Consider the following 15815-nt stretch of genomic DNA (forward strand, 5'->3'; position numbering starts at 1 on the left):
CTTCCAACCCTGAGACACTCTGGTTTGTTACATGTATGGTGGCCCTGGAATCATACCAGCAGAACCTGGGCAACTGGGATCCAGATCTGACTCCTGGCTTCATTTCCCATTCCTTTCCAAGAACCACCTGTGGGGAACAGCGGGGGAAGGCCCACCTACGCTGACTCCAAGAGAAGGCTCACACATTGGGGATAGGGTGCAGGAGGGGAGAGGACATCTGCCACATCCCTTAGGGCCGCTGACCCTATATCTAACCATACATCTGACAACCATAGTTTCTCATGGCTGGAAGGCACCCATATGCCATCTAATACTGGAATTCCCTCTGCAGCAGCCCTGATCTGTGGCTGCCCGTCTACCCCACATCTAACCCCCACTGAACCTGGCTCATGGACCATCAAGAGTAACTTCGGCATTTAGGAGCCTAGAGTCAGTCAGGTAGCCAGCCAACCCTTCCTTAAATGTCTTCCTTTACTTCCTCTCACTGAAATTTCCAGTCCAGCCACTTGCTGTCCCTCACTCAGACACTCTCCCTGCACACACAGGGACAGCAGGACTCACAACCTGCCTGACCTGCTGGGCCCCACCGCCTCCCCTTCAGACCTCAAACCCATCTCACCAAGTCAACGTCAGTGGGATCCCTGGGAGTGCTGGCAGCCTCTGGGCTGGCTTTCTTGGATACAGCTGCATCTGTAGAACACAGAGAAGGTCACAGGCAGGTCAAGGAAATGCTGATAAGGGACATCCTGACCTGGGACAGTGATAGACAGGAGGTCCCTGTTGCTTTTCCTGGTTACCCATTTTCTAGGGCATCCCACAGCACTGGACAACTCCCTGGAGGGGCAGCTGGAAGGAGAGCTCTCTCGAATTCAGTGGGCAGGAACCCAGCCAGAAGGGAAAGAGAGGTGGCATTAGAGTGCTTGCTTTTGGCTCCAAACTCCAAGTGCACCTCTCTCCATCTCTGAGCTACCAGCAAGGCTAAGTGTGTGCAATCATAAAGCCATCATTCCCAGCTCACTGACTCTCTGCATATAGTGAGAGCTCCATGATCTTCCTTATCTGCAGGCTGGTTTTTATTAAATCTAAATCTCTTATGCTTCAGAATAAAATAACTCTTCTCTCTGCTACTGCCCAGTTATAACACCTAAGACAAGCTATGTAAACTCTGTGGGGTCACTTCCTTAATATGGGTAACACTCACTGCCTAGTTGGAGAAGGCACAGGTCCAGGCCCTCTAAGATTATCCTTTATGATCCATGTCCAGCTCCAGGAGAAGTAAGTAAGCTCTCTGTTACTGGCACATACCCAGGTGCCTTCAGATTCCGTAGCCTCCCTCCCCTTTCCCAGTAAGGGCATCCTATACCAGCTGCTCAGAGCTCACATTCCAGCTTAGAGATTTAGTCAAAGAGTCCTGGAGACCCTCTTGTGCACTCCCCCCACCCCTTACTTTGAAAGCCCCCTTGTTCCAGCTAATAAACAGCTGCCACATCTCCCGGATTTGGATTGCAGAGCTGAGCACTGTCTCATTCTCCAGCTATGTGATGTGGCTCTGGCTCCTTGAGATCAGAAACTGGTCTGTGTCTCCTTACTTCTCAAGTGCCCAACACTAGGCAGGGCGTGCAAAGGTTGTCGGACAGCAGGTCATCCTAGAGACAAGAGGTCTCCTCCACTGGGCCACTGTACGGTTTTGGGTAAGCATCCAATCATCCCCCGGAGGTTTTCTTAGCCCCCTTCTACCCTAACCCCAGGTCCCAATTGACTTCTCTGTTCCGAGACACTGGTGGCTTAAGAGAACCTCCTGAAGCGGTTGGTCCCTCTGGAGCCAAAATGATACTGGGTCTGATTCTCAGCTTTGCAGTTTTTCGTTCCCCATGAGTCATCGCTAGGTCAATCCATAGAGTCTTGTAAATTAGTAAAACGTGTCCCCTCTGGGTGGCTGCAGCCCTTTGTCAGGGCCTTATCTCCCCCTTATCCTGTGCCCTGGAACCTAAGATCTTACCAAATCCCAAAGACTGAATAAAAACCCAGTTTCCTTTTCTGTCAAATGGAGATGATCTCTTCTGACTCGCCTTCCCTAGGGTGCAGCAGAGGCACAGGCCGCCCAGGAAGATGGCTTGCGTGCTTACCTGTCCCCTGGGTGATGCAAGAGCTGAGGTCCTGCAGGCGCGCCTTGAACTCGTCGAAACCGTCCGTGCGCACAGCGGCTTGCAGGCTCTGGGGTTCCTCCTGGCGCAAGCGGCAGAGCGCCTGGCGCAGGAAACTGTGCATGTCCAGCACCTCCTGGTCCGAGGCGTAGCTCTTCATCCTCTGCACCAGCGCGCTGCCCGTGCGGATGCGCTGCAGCACAGCGTCCAGGCGGCCCAGCCGACTGGCCATCTCCTCGTAGTCGCGCTGGTACCGCGCGTCCACTGCCTCCAGCAGCTCGCGCTCCTGCGCCCGCAAGTGAGCTACCACCTGGCGCACGCGCGCGCGGATCAGCCCCTCGGTCTCGGCGCGCGCGCGGCCCAGCTGGCCGACAGCCGCGTGCATCTGCGCGTGCACCGCGCCAAAGGCACTATCCTGCTCCTGCAGCGCCTGCGTCATGGCGTCCAGCTCCTCCTGTCGCTGCTGGATCTCTGCGCTGATGTCGCACTTGAGCTCACTGTGGCCGCTATCAAGGAGAGCGCACGAGCAGCACAGCGGCTTGGAACAGCCTCGGCAGTAGATGCTGTGGACACACAAGGTTGGCCTGGGTTAGGACTCTCCTGACTTTTTCCTCTTAAAACGTTCGTTATTAAATTTCTTTTCCAAAATTACCAGACTTTGAATCACGGCATGTTTCTAGGTTTCTGCTTTTCCCAATTCATTGTTTGTGGTTATGGTGATAGTATCCAAACCAATAACACAGAAAAAGTTACTACAGTAACAATTTCAACATCCGGAAAACAATACAAAGATACACGAAACGACAATCATCTCTTTCCACCACTTCTGAATTTCCCTTCCTCACTGAGGAAGCACCAGTTAAGCATTGTGGGGTGCACCCTTCCACACCTCTCTCCAGTGAAACCGCTTTACACAAATGCCAGACTGGGCTGCTGCTTGCAGGATGGTACAGACTTGACACATGTCAGCCATGCCACTTAACGTTTGCGAGAGCCCCTTGGATGAGAATTATTGTTATGCATATTTCCCAGAGGAAGAAACAGAACATGTTAAATGATTGACCTGGATGTCTACAATTTTGGGGGTTGATGTTTGTTAAAAAAAAAAAAAGAAAGAAAGAAAGAAAGAAAAAAGAAAGAAAGAAAGAAAGAGAGAGAGAAAAAAAGAAAGAAAAGAAAGAAAAGAAAGAAAAAAAGAAAGAAAAGAAGAGAAAGAAAAGAAAGAAAAGAAAGAAATCGGCCGGGCGCGGTGGCTCACGCCTGTAATCCCAGCACGTTGGGAGGCCAAGGCGGGAGGATTACCTGAGGTCGGGAGTTCGAGACCAGCCTGACCAACACAGAGAAACCCCGTCTCTATTAAAAATACAAAATTAGGCGGGTGTGTTGCCACATGCCTGTAATCCCAGCTACTTGGGAGGCTGAGGCAGGACAATTGCTTGAACCCGGGAGAGGGAGGTTGTGGTGAGCTGAGATGGTGCCATTGCACTCCAGCCTGGGCAACAAGAGCGAAACTCCGCCAAAAAAAAAAGAAAGGAAGGAAGGAAGGAAGGAAGGGAGGGAGGGAGGGAGGGAGGGAGGGAGGGAGGAAGGAAGGAAGGAAGGAAGGAAGGAAGGAGAAGGAAGGAAGGAAGGAAGGAAATCAACTCATAATTACTTTGTAACTTCCTCCTCTTAACAAACTTTCACTCAGAGCATTCCTCTAGGTGCATAGGCACAGATCTGATGTATTCTCTTTAATAGCTCTGGTATATCCCAGATGGGCCACAATTGATTCAATCACTTGTTTTGCTGGCATTCAGGTAATTTCCTGTTTGTGCATTTTCTTTCTTTCCTTTTCCTTTGCTTTTTTTCTTTTGGTGCCAATATGGACAACACTTTAGTAATATCCAAGTTATATAGTCTAAACATGGATGTTTTTGTTCCTATGAAATAGATTATAAATATAGGCTTGCTAGATCAAAGTGTTTGTATTTTAATATTTTTATTTGGTTAATTTTTTTTTTTTTTGTTTTTGAGACGGAGTTTCACTCTTGCACTCAGCCCAAGCTGGAGTGCAATGGCGCCATCTTGGCTCACCACAACCTCGGTCTCCTGGGTTCAAGCGATTCTCCTGCCTCAGCCTCCCGAGTAGCTGGGATTACAGGCATGCACCACCACCCCGGCTAATTTTGTATTTTTAGTAGAGATGAGGTGTCTCCATGTTGGTCAGGCTGGTCTCGAACTCCCGATCTCAGGTGATCCATCCGCCTCCGCCTCACAAAGTGTTGGGATTACAGGCGTGAGCCACCACTCCTGGCCTGGTTAATATATTTTAGCTAGCATATACTTCCATAGCATTTATTGTGTATCAGACACTATTGTAAGTGTTGGCAAATATCAACTCATTCAATCCTCCTGACAATCCAATGGAATAGATAACATTATTATCCCCATTTTAAGGATGAGAAAACTGGTGCAAGAGGCAAAATAATTTGTTCAAGGTCACACGTAGTAAGTGGTAGAGTCTAGATGCAAACTCTAGTAGGCAGAATAGTGGCCTCTAAAGATGTCCACGTGCAAATTCCTGAGACCTGTGAATATGTCACCTTACTATGGCAAAAGGGTCCTTGCAGGTGCTATTCAATTAAGGACTTCGAGATAAAGAGATTATTCTAGATTATCTGGGTGGATTCAATGTAATCACGTGAATCCTTAAAAAGGAAAGGGCAGGGAGGCAGGAGAATGAGAGGAGATGTGATGAATGCAGAGGTGGGAGTGTTGTGATATAGCTGGCTTTGAAGACAGAAAGGGGGCATGCACCAAGGAATGTGGGCAGCCTCTAAAAGCTGGGAAAGGCAAGAAAACATTCTGCCTGAGAGCCTCCCAAAGGAGCAAAGCCTGCTGACACCTTCATATACCTCAGTGAGACCTGTTTCAGACTTCTAACCTCCAGAACTGTAAGAGAATACATTTACATTGTTTTAAGCCCCTAAATTTGTGGTAATTTGTTACAGCAGCAAAAAAAAAATATAAAAACCCGGCCAGGCGCGGTGGCTCAAGCCTATAATCCCAGCACTTTGGGAGGCCGAGATGGGCGGATCACGAGTCAGGAGATCGAGACCATCCTGGCTAACACGGTGAAACCCCGTCTCTACTTAAAAAAAAAAGTACAAAAAAACTAGCCGGGCGAGGTGGCGGGTGCCTGTAGTCCCAGCTACTCGGGAGGCTGAGGCAGGAGAATGGCGTAAGCCCGGGAGGCGGAGCTTGTAGTGAGCTGAGATCCGGTCACTGCACTCCAGTCTGGGAGACAGAGCGAGACTCCGTCTCAAAAAAAAAAGAAAAAGAAAAAAAAAAGAAAATATAAAAACCCAGGCAGTCCAGCTCAGAGTCCATGTTCTTAACCATTACAAGGCTGCTTCTTCAAATATTACCAGGGAAAATACTGTTACTTCCCCAGAAATATTGCTGTAATTTACCCTCACTGGCAGTGATAAGAATAAGTCTTGGTGGCCTGCGCCTGTAATCCCAGCTACTCGGGAGGCTGAGATGGGAAAACTGCTTGAACCCAAGAGGCGGAGGTTACAGTGAGCCAAAAATTGCACCACTGTACTCCAGTCTGGTCAAAAGAGCAAGACTCCATCAAAAAAAAAAAAAAAAAAAAAAAAGAGGAATTAGTCAGCCCACCTGAGGCCAGAAGAAAGGGTCTCATCTGGGACCATGTTGCGATCAACTTCTTCTGGAACCAGCAACAGAGAGCCTACTAGCCAGCCAGACTGATACACAGTGTTCATCAATGCTACGCTTAATTAGCAATACTAAGCAATTATGAAAAGAACTAATAACTCTGAAGAAGGCAATTTGGCAATACCCATCAGAATTACAAATGCATTTATCCCAGCAATCCTCTTTCTATAGATCTGCTCCACAGCTCTATCTCCACACATAACAAGATGATATCCATACAATTTATTCACTGCAGCACAGTCCACAATAGCAAAGAATTAGAAGCCACCCACGTGTCCATTACAAGGCAATTAGTTACATAAATTATGATCCACCCATACAACGAATACTATGTAGCTATAAGCCATTGAGGAATCTATATACTGATAAGGAAAATTCTCCATGGAGAAATGAGGTTAATAATAGGAGTACTGGAAGGATTAAATGAGTTAATATATGGATAAAAGTTTGAAAAATGACTGGCATACAATGAGTGTTCAATAAATGCTAACTATTTGTATTACTATGATATATATTTTAAGTTAGAAATCAAGGTGCAGAAATGTGTGTATCAGATACTACCTTTTGTGTAAGAATGGGGAAAAATAAGAATATCTTCATATTTGATTGTATTTGAATAAATAAATCTTAAAAGGACACGCAAATTAATAAAAGTGGCCACGGGATGGGTGGAATGAGGGTAGAGTAAGACATATTCACTGTATACCTTTTTAGATTATGTTTGAGCCTTGTGAATGTATGAATGTATTCCTTTTTTTGAAATTAAAAAACAGAATACTAATAAATGTGGGCAATTCTATAGGGTACAGGAATAAAGGGAGGAGAATAAGAAACAGTTGTCATTTTCCCACTTTGGATCTTGGACCCTTGGGGAGAGGGGCTGTGTCTGATGTTGGATCCCTTTCCTTGGAGACAGGGCTCCAAGCCTGGAAGGGCACGCCTCAGGCAGCCTGGCTGGATAGAGAGCAAGACCTTCTGGATGGCCATCGCCTCCGCTGTGTCCTTTTTCTAAGCTTCTTTTGTCCTGAATGGGGTTTCCTTAGGGAGACTGGCCCCTGCTCCCACTCCACATGGAAATGGGTAGCAAGTGTCTGTGAGGTGGCCAGCCTGAATGAGACACCTGGGTCTAAAAGCCCCCAGCCCTCTGGTAAGACTGAGGTGCAGACCCTGAATCAAAGGGCTGCCACCCAGGGCCAGGAATAACCTTAGCCAGGCGGTTCCTTTACCTTCATTCATAGGACACTCACTGAGTACCTACTGTGTGCTTGGCATTTTGGAGGAGGCAGAGGTGAAGTGGGCAACTGCCCAGAAGGGCTCCATGACAAGAACCCAGACTTAACTGTATCTTCAGAAAGGCAAAATAATTATTTATTTGCTTCTGGAATACTCACAATAACGAGGAAAAACACCACTAACTTAATAAGAAATTGCTCACCAAAGTGGCTAGATTACATAATAATTAAGAAAGAAAAATAGCATAATTCTATCTTAGCAAAGCAAACGAAAAGAAATATGGGGGAAATTCCATCTTCCCATTCACAGCAGCTATTTTAAAAATTCTACAAAGCCATGGTTGTGTGCCTATAGTCCCAGCTACTAGGGAGGCTGAGGTGACAGGATTGCTTATACCCAGGAGTTCAAGACCAGCCTGGGCAACATAGCAAGAACCCTATCTCTAAAAAACTTGTTTTTAATTTTAAAAAGGTACAAAATACCTAGAAAATTACAAAAACCTACTAAGAGATAAAGTCTAAAAAACAGAAGACTGTATCAAGGTCCCAAAAAGAGAGACTAAATATTATAAAATTATTAATTCTCCTTGAGTTAATAAACAGGTTTAAGGCAATTTAAATTATTTTTGAAACTTAACCGAAGTATTCTAAATTTCTTTTTTTTTTCTTTTTGAGACCGAGTCTCACTCTGTTGCCCAGGCTGGAGTGCAGTGGCACAATCTTGGCTCACTGCAACCTCTGCTTTCCGAGTTCAAGTGATTCTTGTGCCTCAGCCTCTCAAGTAGCTGAGACTACAGGTGTGAGCCACCATGCCTCGCTAAATTTTTTTTTTTTTTTTTTTTTGGTATTTTTAGTAGAGACGGGGTTTCACCATGTTGGCCAGGCTGGTCTTGAACTCCTGATCTCAGGTGATCCACCCACCTCGGCCTCCCAAAGTGCCAGGATTACAGGCATAAGCCACCACGCCTGGCTAGGTTTCTAAATTTTGTATGAAGGAACAAACAGATAAAATAGCTAAGAAAAAAAAAATTAATTTTATAGAGACAGAGTCTCAACATTTTGCCCAGGCTGGTCTCAAACTCCTAGGCTCAAGTGATTCTTCCACCTTGGCCCCCAAAGTGCTGGGATTTCAGATCTAAGCCACTATGACCAGCTGCTAAGAAATGTTTGAGGAATCAATGTAAGGAAGGGATAACACATTACAGAAATGCCATTATTAAGAGAATATGGTACTAGTTCAAGAGTCAAGAGAAGGATCAGTAGAACAGACCTGATAGGCCTGATGTAGTCCCTGGCATATAGAAATGTAGTATTTTATATAATGAAGAAAGCAACCCATCTTCTTCTCTTGTTTTTTGAGACAGAGTCTCACTGTGTCGCCCAGACTGGAGTGCAGTGGCGTGATCTCAGCTCATTGTAACTTCCACCTGCCAGGTTCAAGCGATTCTCCTGCCTCAGTCTCCTAAGCAGCTGGGACTACAGGTGTGCACCACCACACCTGGCTAATTTTTTTGTATTTTTAGTAGAGACAGGGTTTCACCATGCCGGCCAGGCTGGTCTTGAACTCCTGACCTCAGGTGATCTGCAAGCCCCTGCCTCCCAAAGTGCTGGGATCACAGACATGAGCCACCACGCCCAGCCAGCAGCCCAAACTGATGGACATTAAAGGGGTTTTCAACAATTGGAATCAGAGAAATTGGCTAGGGAGGAGGGTAGGGGGCAGGAATGAAATGAGAGCTTTGCTTCTTGTTTCATGTTCAGATACGCTTCCAGTGAATCACAAAGTTAAATGTGTAAAATTACATCTCGAAGGAGAAAACATAGTGGACTATTTACTCTCACCATAGTAAAGACACTATAATTACTGAAAAAATGAAAGAAACCACACAATCAGTAGATGCCACTGCCTTAAAAATTCAAAACTAGGCCGGGCGCGGTGGCTCACACCTGTAATCCCAGCACTTTGGGAGGCCGAGGCGGGTGGATCACGAGGTTAGGAGATCGAGACCATCCTGGCTAACATGGTGAAATCCCGTCTCTACTAAAAATACAAAAAAATTAGCCGGACGTGATGGCGGGTGCCTGTAATCCCAGCTACTCAGGAGGCTGAGGCAGGAGAATGGCGTGAACCTGGGAGGCGGAGCTTGCAGTGAGCCGAGATGGCGTCACTGCACTCCAGCCTAGGTGACAGAGCAAGACTCCATCTCAAAAAAAAAAAAAAAAAAATCAAAACTATATATTTTTGAAAGATATTCATGACTATAAGAAAAGCAAGTTATACAACAGTAAGTGTTGTTCATTTTGTTTTAGATAATCACAGAGATAGCAAAAAGGAAAGGAAAAGATCTAGAGTGATAGTATCCTCTTTCTCTTGTCCCTTCTTTTTACCTATTTAGATTTTCCAAAAGTTTCTATAATCAATTCTAAGTAAAGGAGTTTGGACTTTAAATAGGAAGCAATGGGGAACACTCAAAGAACCTCCCATCTAGGTATTACAACAAAGCTCTCTCTCTTCTCTGGGATGTATTGTTTCATTTACCCCTTTATGACTCTTCAGTGCAATGACTCCACACTGTTAATTTTTTTTCAGAGACAGGGTCTTGCTATGTTGCCCAGGCTGGACTTGAATTCCTGGGCTCATGCAATCCTCTCACCTCAGCCTCCTAAGTAGTGTATTTTATTTCATTTTGTTTATTTATTTTTAAATTTATTTTAATTTATTTATTTTTTGAGACAGAATCTTGCTCTGTTACCAGGCTGGGGTGCAGTGGCGAGATCTCGGCTCATTGCAACCTCTGCCTCCTGGGTTCAAGCGATTCTCCTGCCTCAGCCTCCCAAGTAGCTGGGACTACAGGTGTGCACCACCACACTCAGCTAATTTTTGTATTTTTAGTAGAGACGGGGTTTCACCAGGTGGGCCAGGATGGTCCCAATCTCTTGACCTCATAATCCGCCCACCAGGCACTTTGGGAGGCAGGAGCTAACACATACCACTCTTGGCATGGCAGTTTAGACATGGACAGCTTTAGGATGGGGAGACTGAAAACCCAGGAAACATGTTGAGGCTTCTATTAAAATATACTACTCAGCCAGGCACGGTGGCTCATGCCTGTAATCCTGGCAGTGTTCCCCTGGATCATGTCACTCATTCAATAGGTGGCGGGTACACTGCCACATGGGTTCCCTGTTTATCCTGCCATCTTTATGGTGGGGAATGGCACGACCATTCAACAGCCACTCCTGGATGCCTCCCTGTCCTCTATGGCTTCAATGATTTTTTTTTTTTCTTTTGAGACAGAGTCTCACTCTGCCACCCAGGCTAGAGTGCAGTGGCATGATCTCGGCTCACTGCAACCTCTGCCTTCTAGGTTCAAGCAATTCTCCTGCCTCAGCCTCCCAAGTAGCTGGGACTATAGGTGTCCGCCGCCACGCCCGGCTAATTTTTGTATTTTTAGTAGAGACGGGGTTTCACCATGTTCGTCAGGCTGGTCTCGAACTCCTGACCTTGTGATCCGCCCACCTCGGACTCCCAAAGTGCTGGGATTACAGGCATGAGCCACCACACCTGGCCCAATAATTTTTTATTAAGTCTTCTTGATCCTATCTTCATTGACTTAAAAAACTTATGACTGAGCGCGATGGCTCACGCCTGTAATCCCAACACTTTGGGAGGCCGAGGTGGGTGGATCACCTGAGGTCAGGAGTCTGAGACCAGCCTGGCCAACATGGTGAAACCCCATCTCTACTAAAAACACAAAAATTAGCTGAGTGTGGTGGCAGGCGCCTGTAATCCCCGCTACTCGGGAGGCTGAGGTAAGAGAATCACTTGAACCCGGGAGGCGGAGGTTGCAGTGAGCTGAGATTATGCCACTGCACTCCTGCCTGGGAGACAGAGTGAGACTCCATCTCAAAAAAAAACCAAAAAACTTACTGAGTACCATCTAGGTCTAGGCATGGGGCAAGGGTATAAAGATGATTAAGACAGAATGCTGACTCCTAAACCTGTCCCAGCAGTTCCCACTGCTACTGCCTCTGTTCTTGCCTCGATTATTGCTTATCTCCTTGAGCATGATGTCCTAAGAGGCCTCCCTGCCTCTGGTCTCTCCAGCTCCAATCAGCGATCCCCAGTGCCACCAGCATGGTATTTCTAAAATATGGTTATCCTCATATGCCCAGGTAATGGCCAGTATGCCTGTCATAAGTACAATCCAAACAGTGTCAGCGGTGAGAAATTTTTTAAGCATCATATGTGTTATATGTTATTAAAGGAGATTCAAATTTTGGAACAAAGTACATCATTGGGGGAAATTCACTGACTTTCATAACAATACACTACAATTATATAGTATTGAATATTGGTGAACATTAACCAATATTCAATTTGGATTTACATGCTGGTAAATGTTGCAAGAAATAAGACAAAGTTTATCACATAAATACTGATTATCAAGCTATTTTATTTAAATCTGATCTATTTTCAGTACATGAAATGTCAAGAGATGGAAATACCTAAAATAATCAATTAATTAAAGCCATGTATAAGAAAAAAGATAATTTGATGAGTAACATAAAAATAACACAGCAATATATGAGTTAAGTAACATATCGTGAGAACGGACAGCTCTTCTATTCAGTCATGCCAATTTTGACACACCTCACCAACTCTTACAGCTTTGGCAGAACATAACCAATTGCAAAATATGCCACAGCAGGAATTTGTTACAAAATTCAAAGAGTAGAGTTAATCATTAAATATTAATATAATCCGGTGACACAGAAAACAAGCAGTAACTCCTTATGTGACATAAATAATTCTGATATTCTCAAGCACTTTTATAAAAATATGTATCAAGTGAATGCATATGGTGGTTCTAATCTTGGTTACTCATTCAACAGTCATTAAGTAAATAAGTTCCCCCACCCTAAATGGTAGTAGTACTGTTATATTACTAAACTGAACAAACCTAAAGTTAATAAATTACAAATTGCAATACTATTGGTAATAGAGCAAGAAAAAGAAAATGAGAAGGAAGAAAAAGAAGATGGAGGAGAAGCAATTTAAGCAATTGAAATAAAGAGCATTTTTAGATTGAAGGAGCATGCTAAGTTCCAGAATAATTTGATACAAAATGTTCAACACCAAGACAGCTTGGTTAAATTAATAAATTTCAAGAATAAAAAATATCTTTAGACATCAAGACAGAACAAGCAAGTCAGTTTGGCCCCAGAGCTGTCCTAATGAACAGTTGATGCTGGAAGACAGTGCAGCAGCATCTACAAAATTTTGAAAGTGATTGTGACCAAGAATATTATACCCAGCCAAGATATTATTCAAGTATCAGAGTAACCCAGAGACATTCTCAACACCAAGAGACTCAAGGAATTCAGAACAAAGAAGTCCTTCTTGAAAAAAAAAAAAATTGCTTATTGATAACATCTATCCAATTAAGAGCTCAATGAAAATACAAAACTTTTGGGAAAAGTTATGTTAAAGTAAAAAGACCAGTGGTGAACCTTATAGTCCTATTGACATGGAACCAAAACTAGAAGGATGGAAGCCAACCATCTTGATCTTTCGTTGCAGAGACTCAGTTACTACCATGTAAAATAGAAGCGTTTCATTAAAAACAAACAATATGAGGCTGGGCATGGTGGCTCCTGCCTGTAATCCCAGAACTTTGGGAGGCCGAGGTGGGTGAATCACCTGAAATCAGGAGTTCGAGACCAGTCTGGCCAACATGGCGAAACCCCGTCTCTATTAAAAATACAAAAAAATGGCCGGGCACAGTGGTTCATGCCTGTAATCCCCAGCACTTTGGGACGCGGAGGTGGGTGGATCAGGAGGTCAGGAGTTCAAGACCAGCCTGGCCAAGATGGAGAAACCCAGTCTCTACTAAAAATACAAAATTAGCCAGGAGTGGTGGCAGGCGCCTGTAATCCCAGCTACTTGGGAGGCTGAGGCAGGAGAATTGCTTGAACCCAGGAGGCAGAGATTGCAGCAAGCTGACATCGTGCCACTGCACTCTAGCCTGGGCAATGGAGTGAGACTCTGTCTCAAAAAAAAAAAAAAAAAAAAACCCAAAAACCCCAAAACAGTTAGCTGGGCTTATTGGTGCACGCCTGTAATTCCAGCTACTTGAGAGGCTGAGGCAGGAGAATTGCTTGAACCCGGGAGGCGGAGGTTGCCCTGAGCCGAAATCATGCCACTGCACTCCAGCCTGGGCGACAGAGCGAGACTCTGTTTCAAAAAACAAAACAAAACAAAAAAACAGTATGACTGCAACCTCTTAATGTCTTGCGGTTTTTTCCCTTAATCTTAGAGGGATCTTTTAAGAAAATATTTTAAGATGAAGAATTATTTCTTTGAAGTTCAGCAAGTCTAATTTTACTTTAGTTTCTTTATCTTCTGTAAAAGTCAGGGAAAATTAAGTTCAACATTGCTTAAATTGCATGCTTACTTAAGATACACTCTAAATTCTTAAGAAACAACTGTTAGAATTCTTTTTGCAACTCAGTGCAGTCGTTAGGTTTGGGCTGCCTGAATGTAGAGTCCAGCAGGAGTAGGACAGGGGCCACCCATTCTGCAATCAGGAAACCCTGCATCCTGTTCTGGCCCTGGCTCCCGCAAGCTCTTCCTTTTGGGAAGCTCCTGTTAACTCTCTGGCCTCTCACCTTGTTTGTACAAAGGGAACAAACAGTTCTCTCTTCCTAATAATCTTACAGGAGGGTGTGGGAATTATGAGAATAGCACAGGAAAAACATCTCACATGGCAGGATAGTGCTCTACTTTGTTAACAGGAAAGGTTGAATGCAGCCCAAACAGCCCATTTCCTAACCTGGTTGGAAAAGGATGGCTTTCTATTGAAAAGAGTTTACCCAGGTACCAAGAGGTGAGGGTGTTTCACTTGAGGCTGGCTTCAAACCTGTCCCCTGCACTTCAGTTTCTGTTCCACTGCCTTCCATACACCTGGAGTGTTTTTTTCCTTCTTTGCTTTCATTTACAGTGGCTACTGGACGTTTTTTCTAAGATGTATTGAAGGCACATTCTTCTTTCTTCTTGTACCAATATGAAACTGGACTTTGCCTTTAGGTAGCCACACATTCCTGTTCTCAGTCCATGAGCTTTGGGGGAGCATATGACTCAGGCTTAAGCTAATCTGAGAACCCCCCTAGCCTTAGCCACCCTTGCAGGGAGAGGAACCTGACCCAATCAAAGACACACTGAGATTTAGCTTGGAATGCTGGGAGAGAGTCACACTCTCTTCCCCTTGAATCTGGGGCTGAGGGCGTAACCTTGGAGCTGTCGCAAACATCTGGCACCCATGAAGAGTGAACCCTTCTGTGAATGGAAGAGACAAACCTCTTCAAGGTGTAGCTGAAACGCTAAAATATCAGGGTTTCCCTGACCCTCCCACATAAATACAAGTTTTCCCTTCTTAAAACTGCCACAGCACTTGATCTGAACATGTCTTCTGGGACCTCTGGGTTCTTGCCATAGAGTACAAGATTGCACACACATGCAACTTATCCATAGGCTGAAACTCTCCACAAATTCAAGCTTCAAAGGCAGGCATTCTTTTTCATCTGGCAATAGCTATCTATCATAATATCAGTCATGAAATAGATGCTTAATAAGTGATTGCTCAGTGGCTGTCTGGCTGTGGTTCTATTAATAGTTAGTTTTTAATTGTATCAGTTAGCAATCAATGAGAAAAGCTTGTGAATTTCTTTTTTTTTTTTTTTTTTTTTGGAGACAAGGCCTCACTCTGTTGCCCAGACTGGAGTGTGGAGTGCAATGGCATGATTATGGCTTACTGCAGCCTCAACGTCTCAGGCTCAAGTGATCCTCACACCTCAGTCTCCCTAATAGCTGGGACTACAGGCGTGTACCACTATGCCAAAAGCTTGTTAATTTCAAGTCTTGTTAAAAATCGTTCTAAAGGCTGGGCACAGTGGTTCATGCCTGTAATCCCAGCACTTTGAGAGGCCCAGGCAGGTGGATTGCCTGAGCTCAGTAGTTTGAGACCAGCCTAGGAATATAGTGAAACCCCAGCTCTACCAAAAAAAAAAAAAAAAAAAAAAAAAAAAAAAAAAAATTAACTGGGCATGGTGGTGCATGTCTGTAGTCCCAGCTATTATACTTGAGGGTCTGAGGTGGGAGGACAACTAGGGCCTGGGAGGTCAAAGCTTCAGTAAACTGTAATCGCACCACTGCACTCCAGCCTGGATGACAGAGCAAGCCCCTGTCTCAAAACAACAAAATGAAAAAACCCCAAATTGTTCTAAAATGTCCCAGGCTTCCATCCCTGAATAGCAATGCCCACTCCCACAGCTGCAGAAAGTAGAGGAGATTGGCCTTCAGAAGGAGCACCAGCCCTAATCCTGATCTTGGCTTGGGCTGCTTCAAATTCCCTGGTTCTGGCTGGGCATGGTGGCTCAAGCCTATAATTCCAGCACTTTGAGAAGCCGAGGTGGGTGGAGCGCAGAAGTTCGAGACCAACCTGGGCAACATGGTAAAAACTCATCTCTACAAACTAGGAAGGCTAAGGTGGGAGGATCACTTGAACCTGGAAGGTTGAGGCTGCAGCGAGCCATGACTGTGCCACTGCACTCCAGCCTGGGTGACGGATCAAGACACTGTCTCAAAAATAAATAAGTAAAATTCTTGCTTCTTTCTCCAAAACATCAAAGGAGACCAGGAGGAAAACCCCTTTTA

The 15815-nt window shown here is 44.9% G+C and overlaps 1 protein-coding gene across 1 annotated transcript in view; it reads right to left on the reverse strand.

Annotated features, from left to right (window-relative positions):
- Positions 1 to 6: 6 nt before the first annotated feature.
- Positions 7 to 15815, reverse strand: part of LOC115891998 (protein PML-like) — a 31026-nt gene continuing 15217 nt past the window's right edge. The window contains exons 3-4 of the mRNA XM_030931110.1: positions 2127 to 2707; positions 7 to 690 (exon numbers count right to left, since the gene is read on the reverse strand). Of these exons, the coding sequence (XP_030786970.1) occupies positions 605 to 690; positions 2127 to 2707 (667 nt within the window). The 3' untranslated portion in view covers positions 7 to 604. The remainder of the gene's footprint in view (positions 691 to 2126; positions 2708 to 15815) is intronic.

The sequence above is a fragment of the Rhinopithecus roxellana genome, chromosome 5 (genome assembly GCF_007565055.1).
Source record: "Rhinopithecus roxellana isolate Shanxi Qingling chromosome 5, ASM756505v1, whole genome shotgun sequence".
Taxonomy (NCBI): Eukaryota; Metazoa; Chordata; class Mammalia; order Primates; family Cercopithecidae; genus Rhinopithecus; species Rhinopithecus roxellana.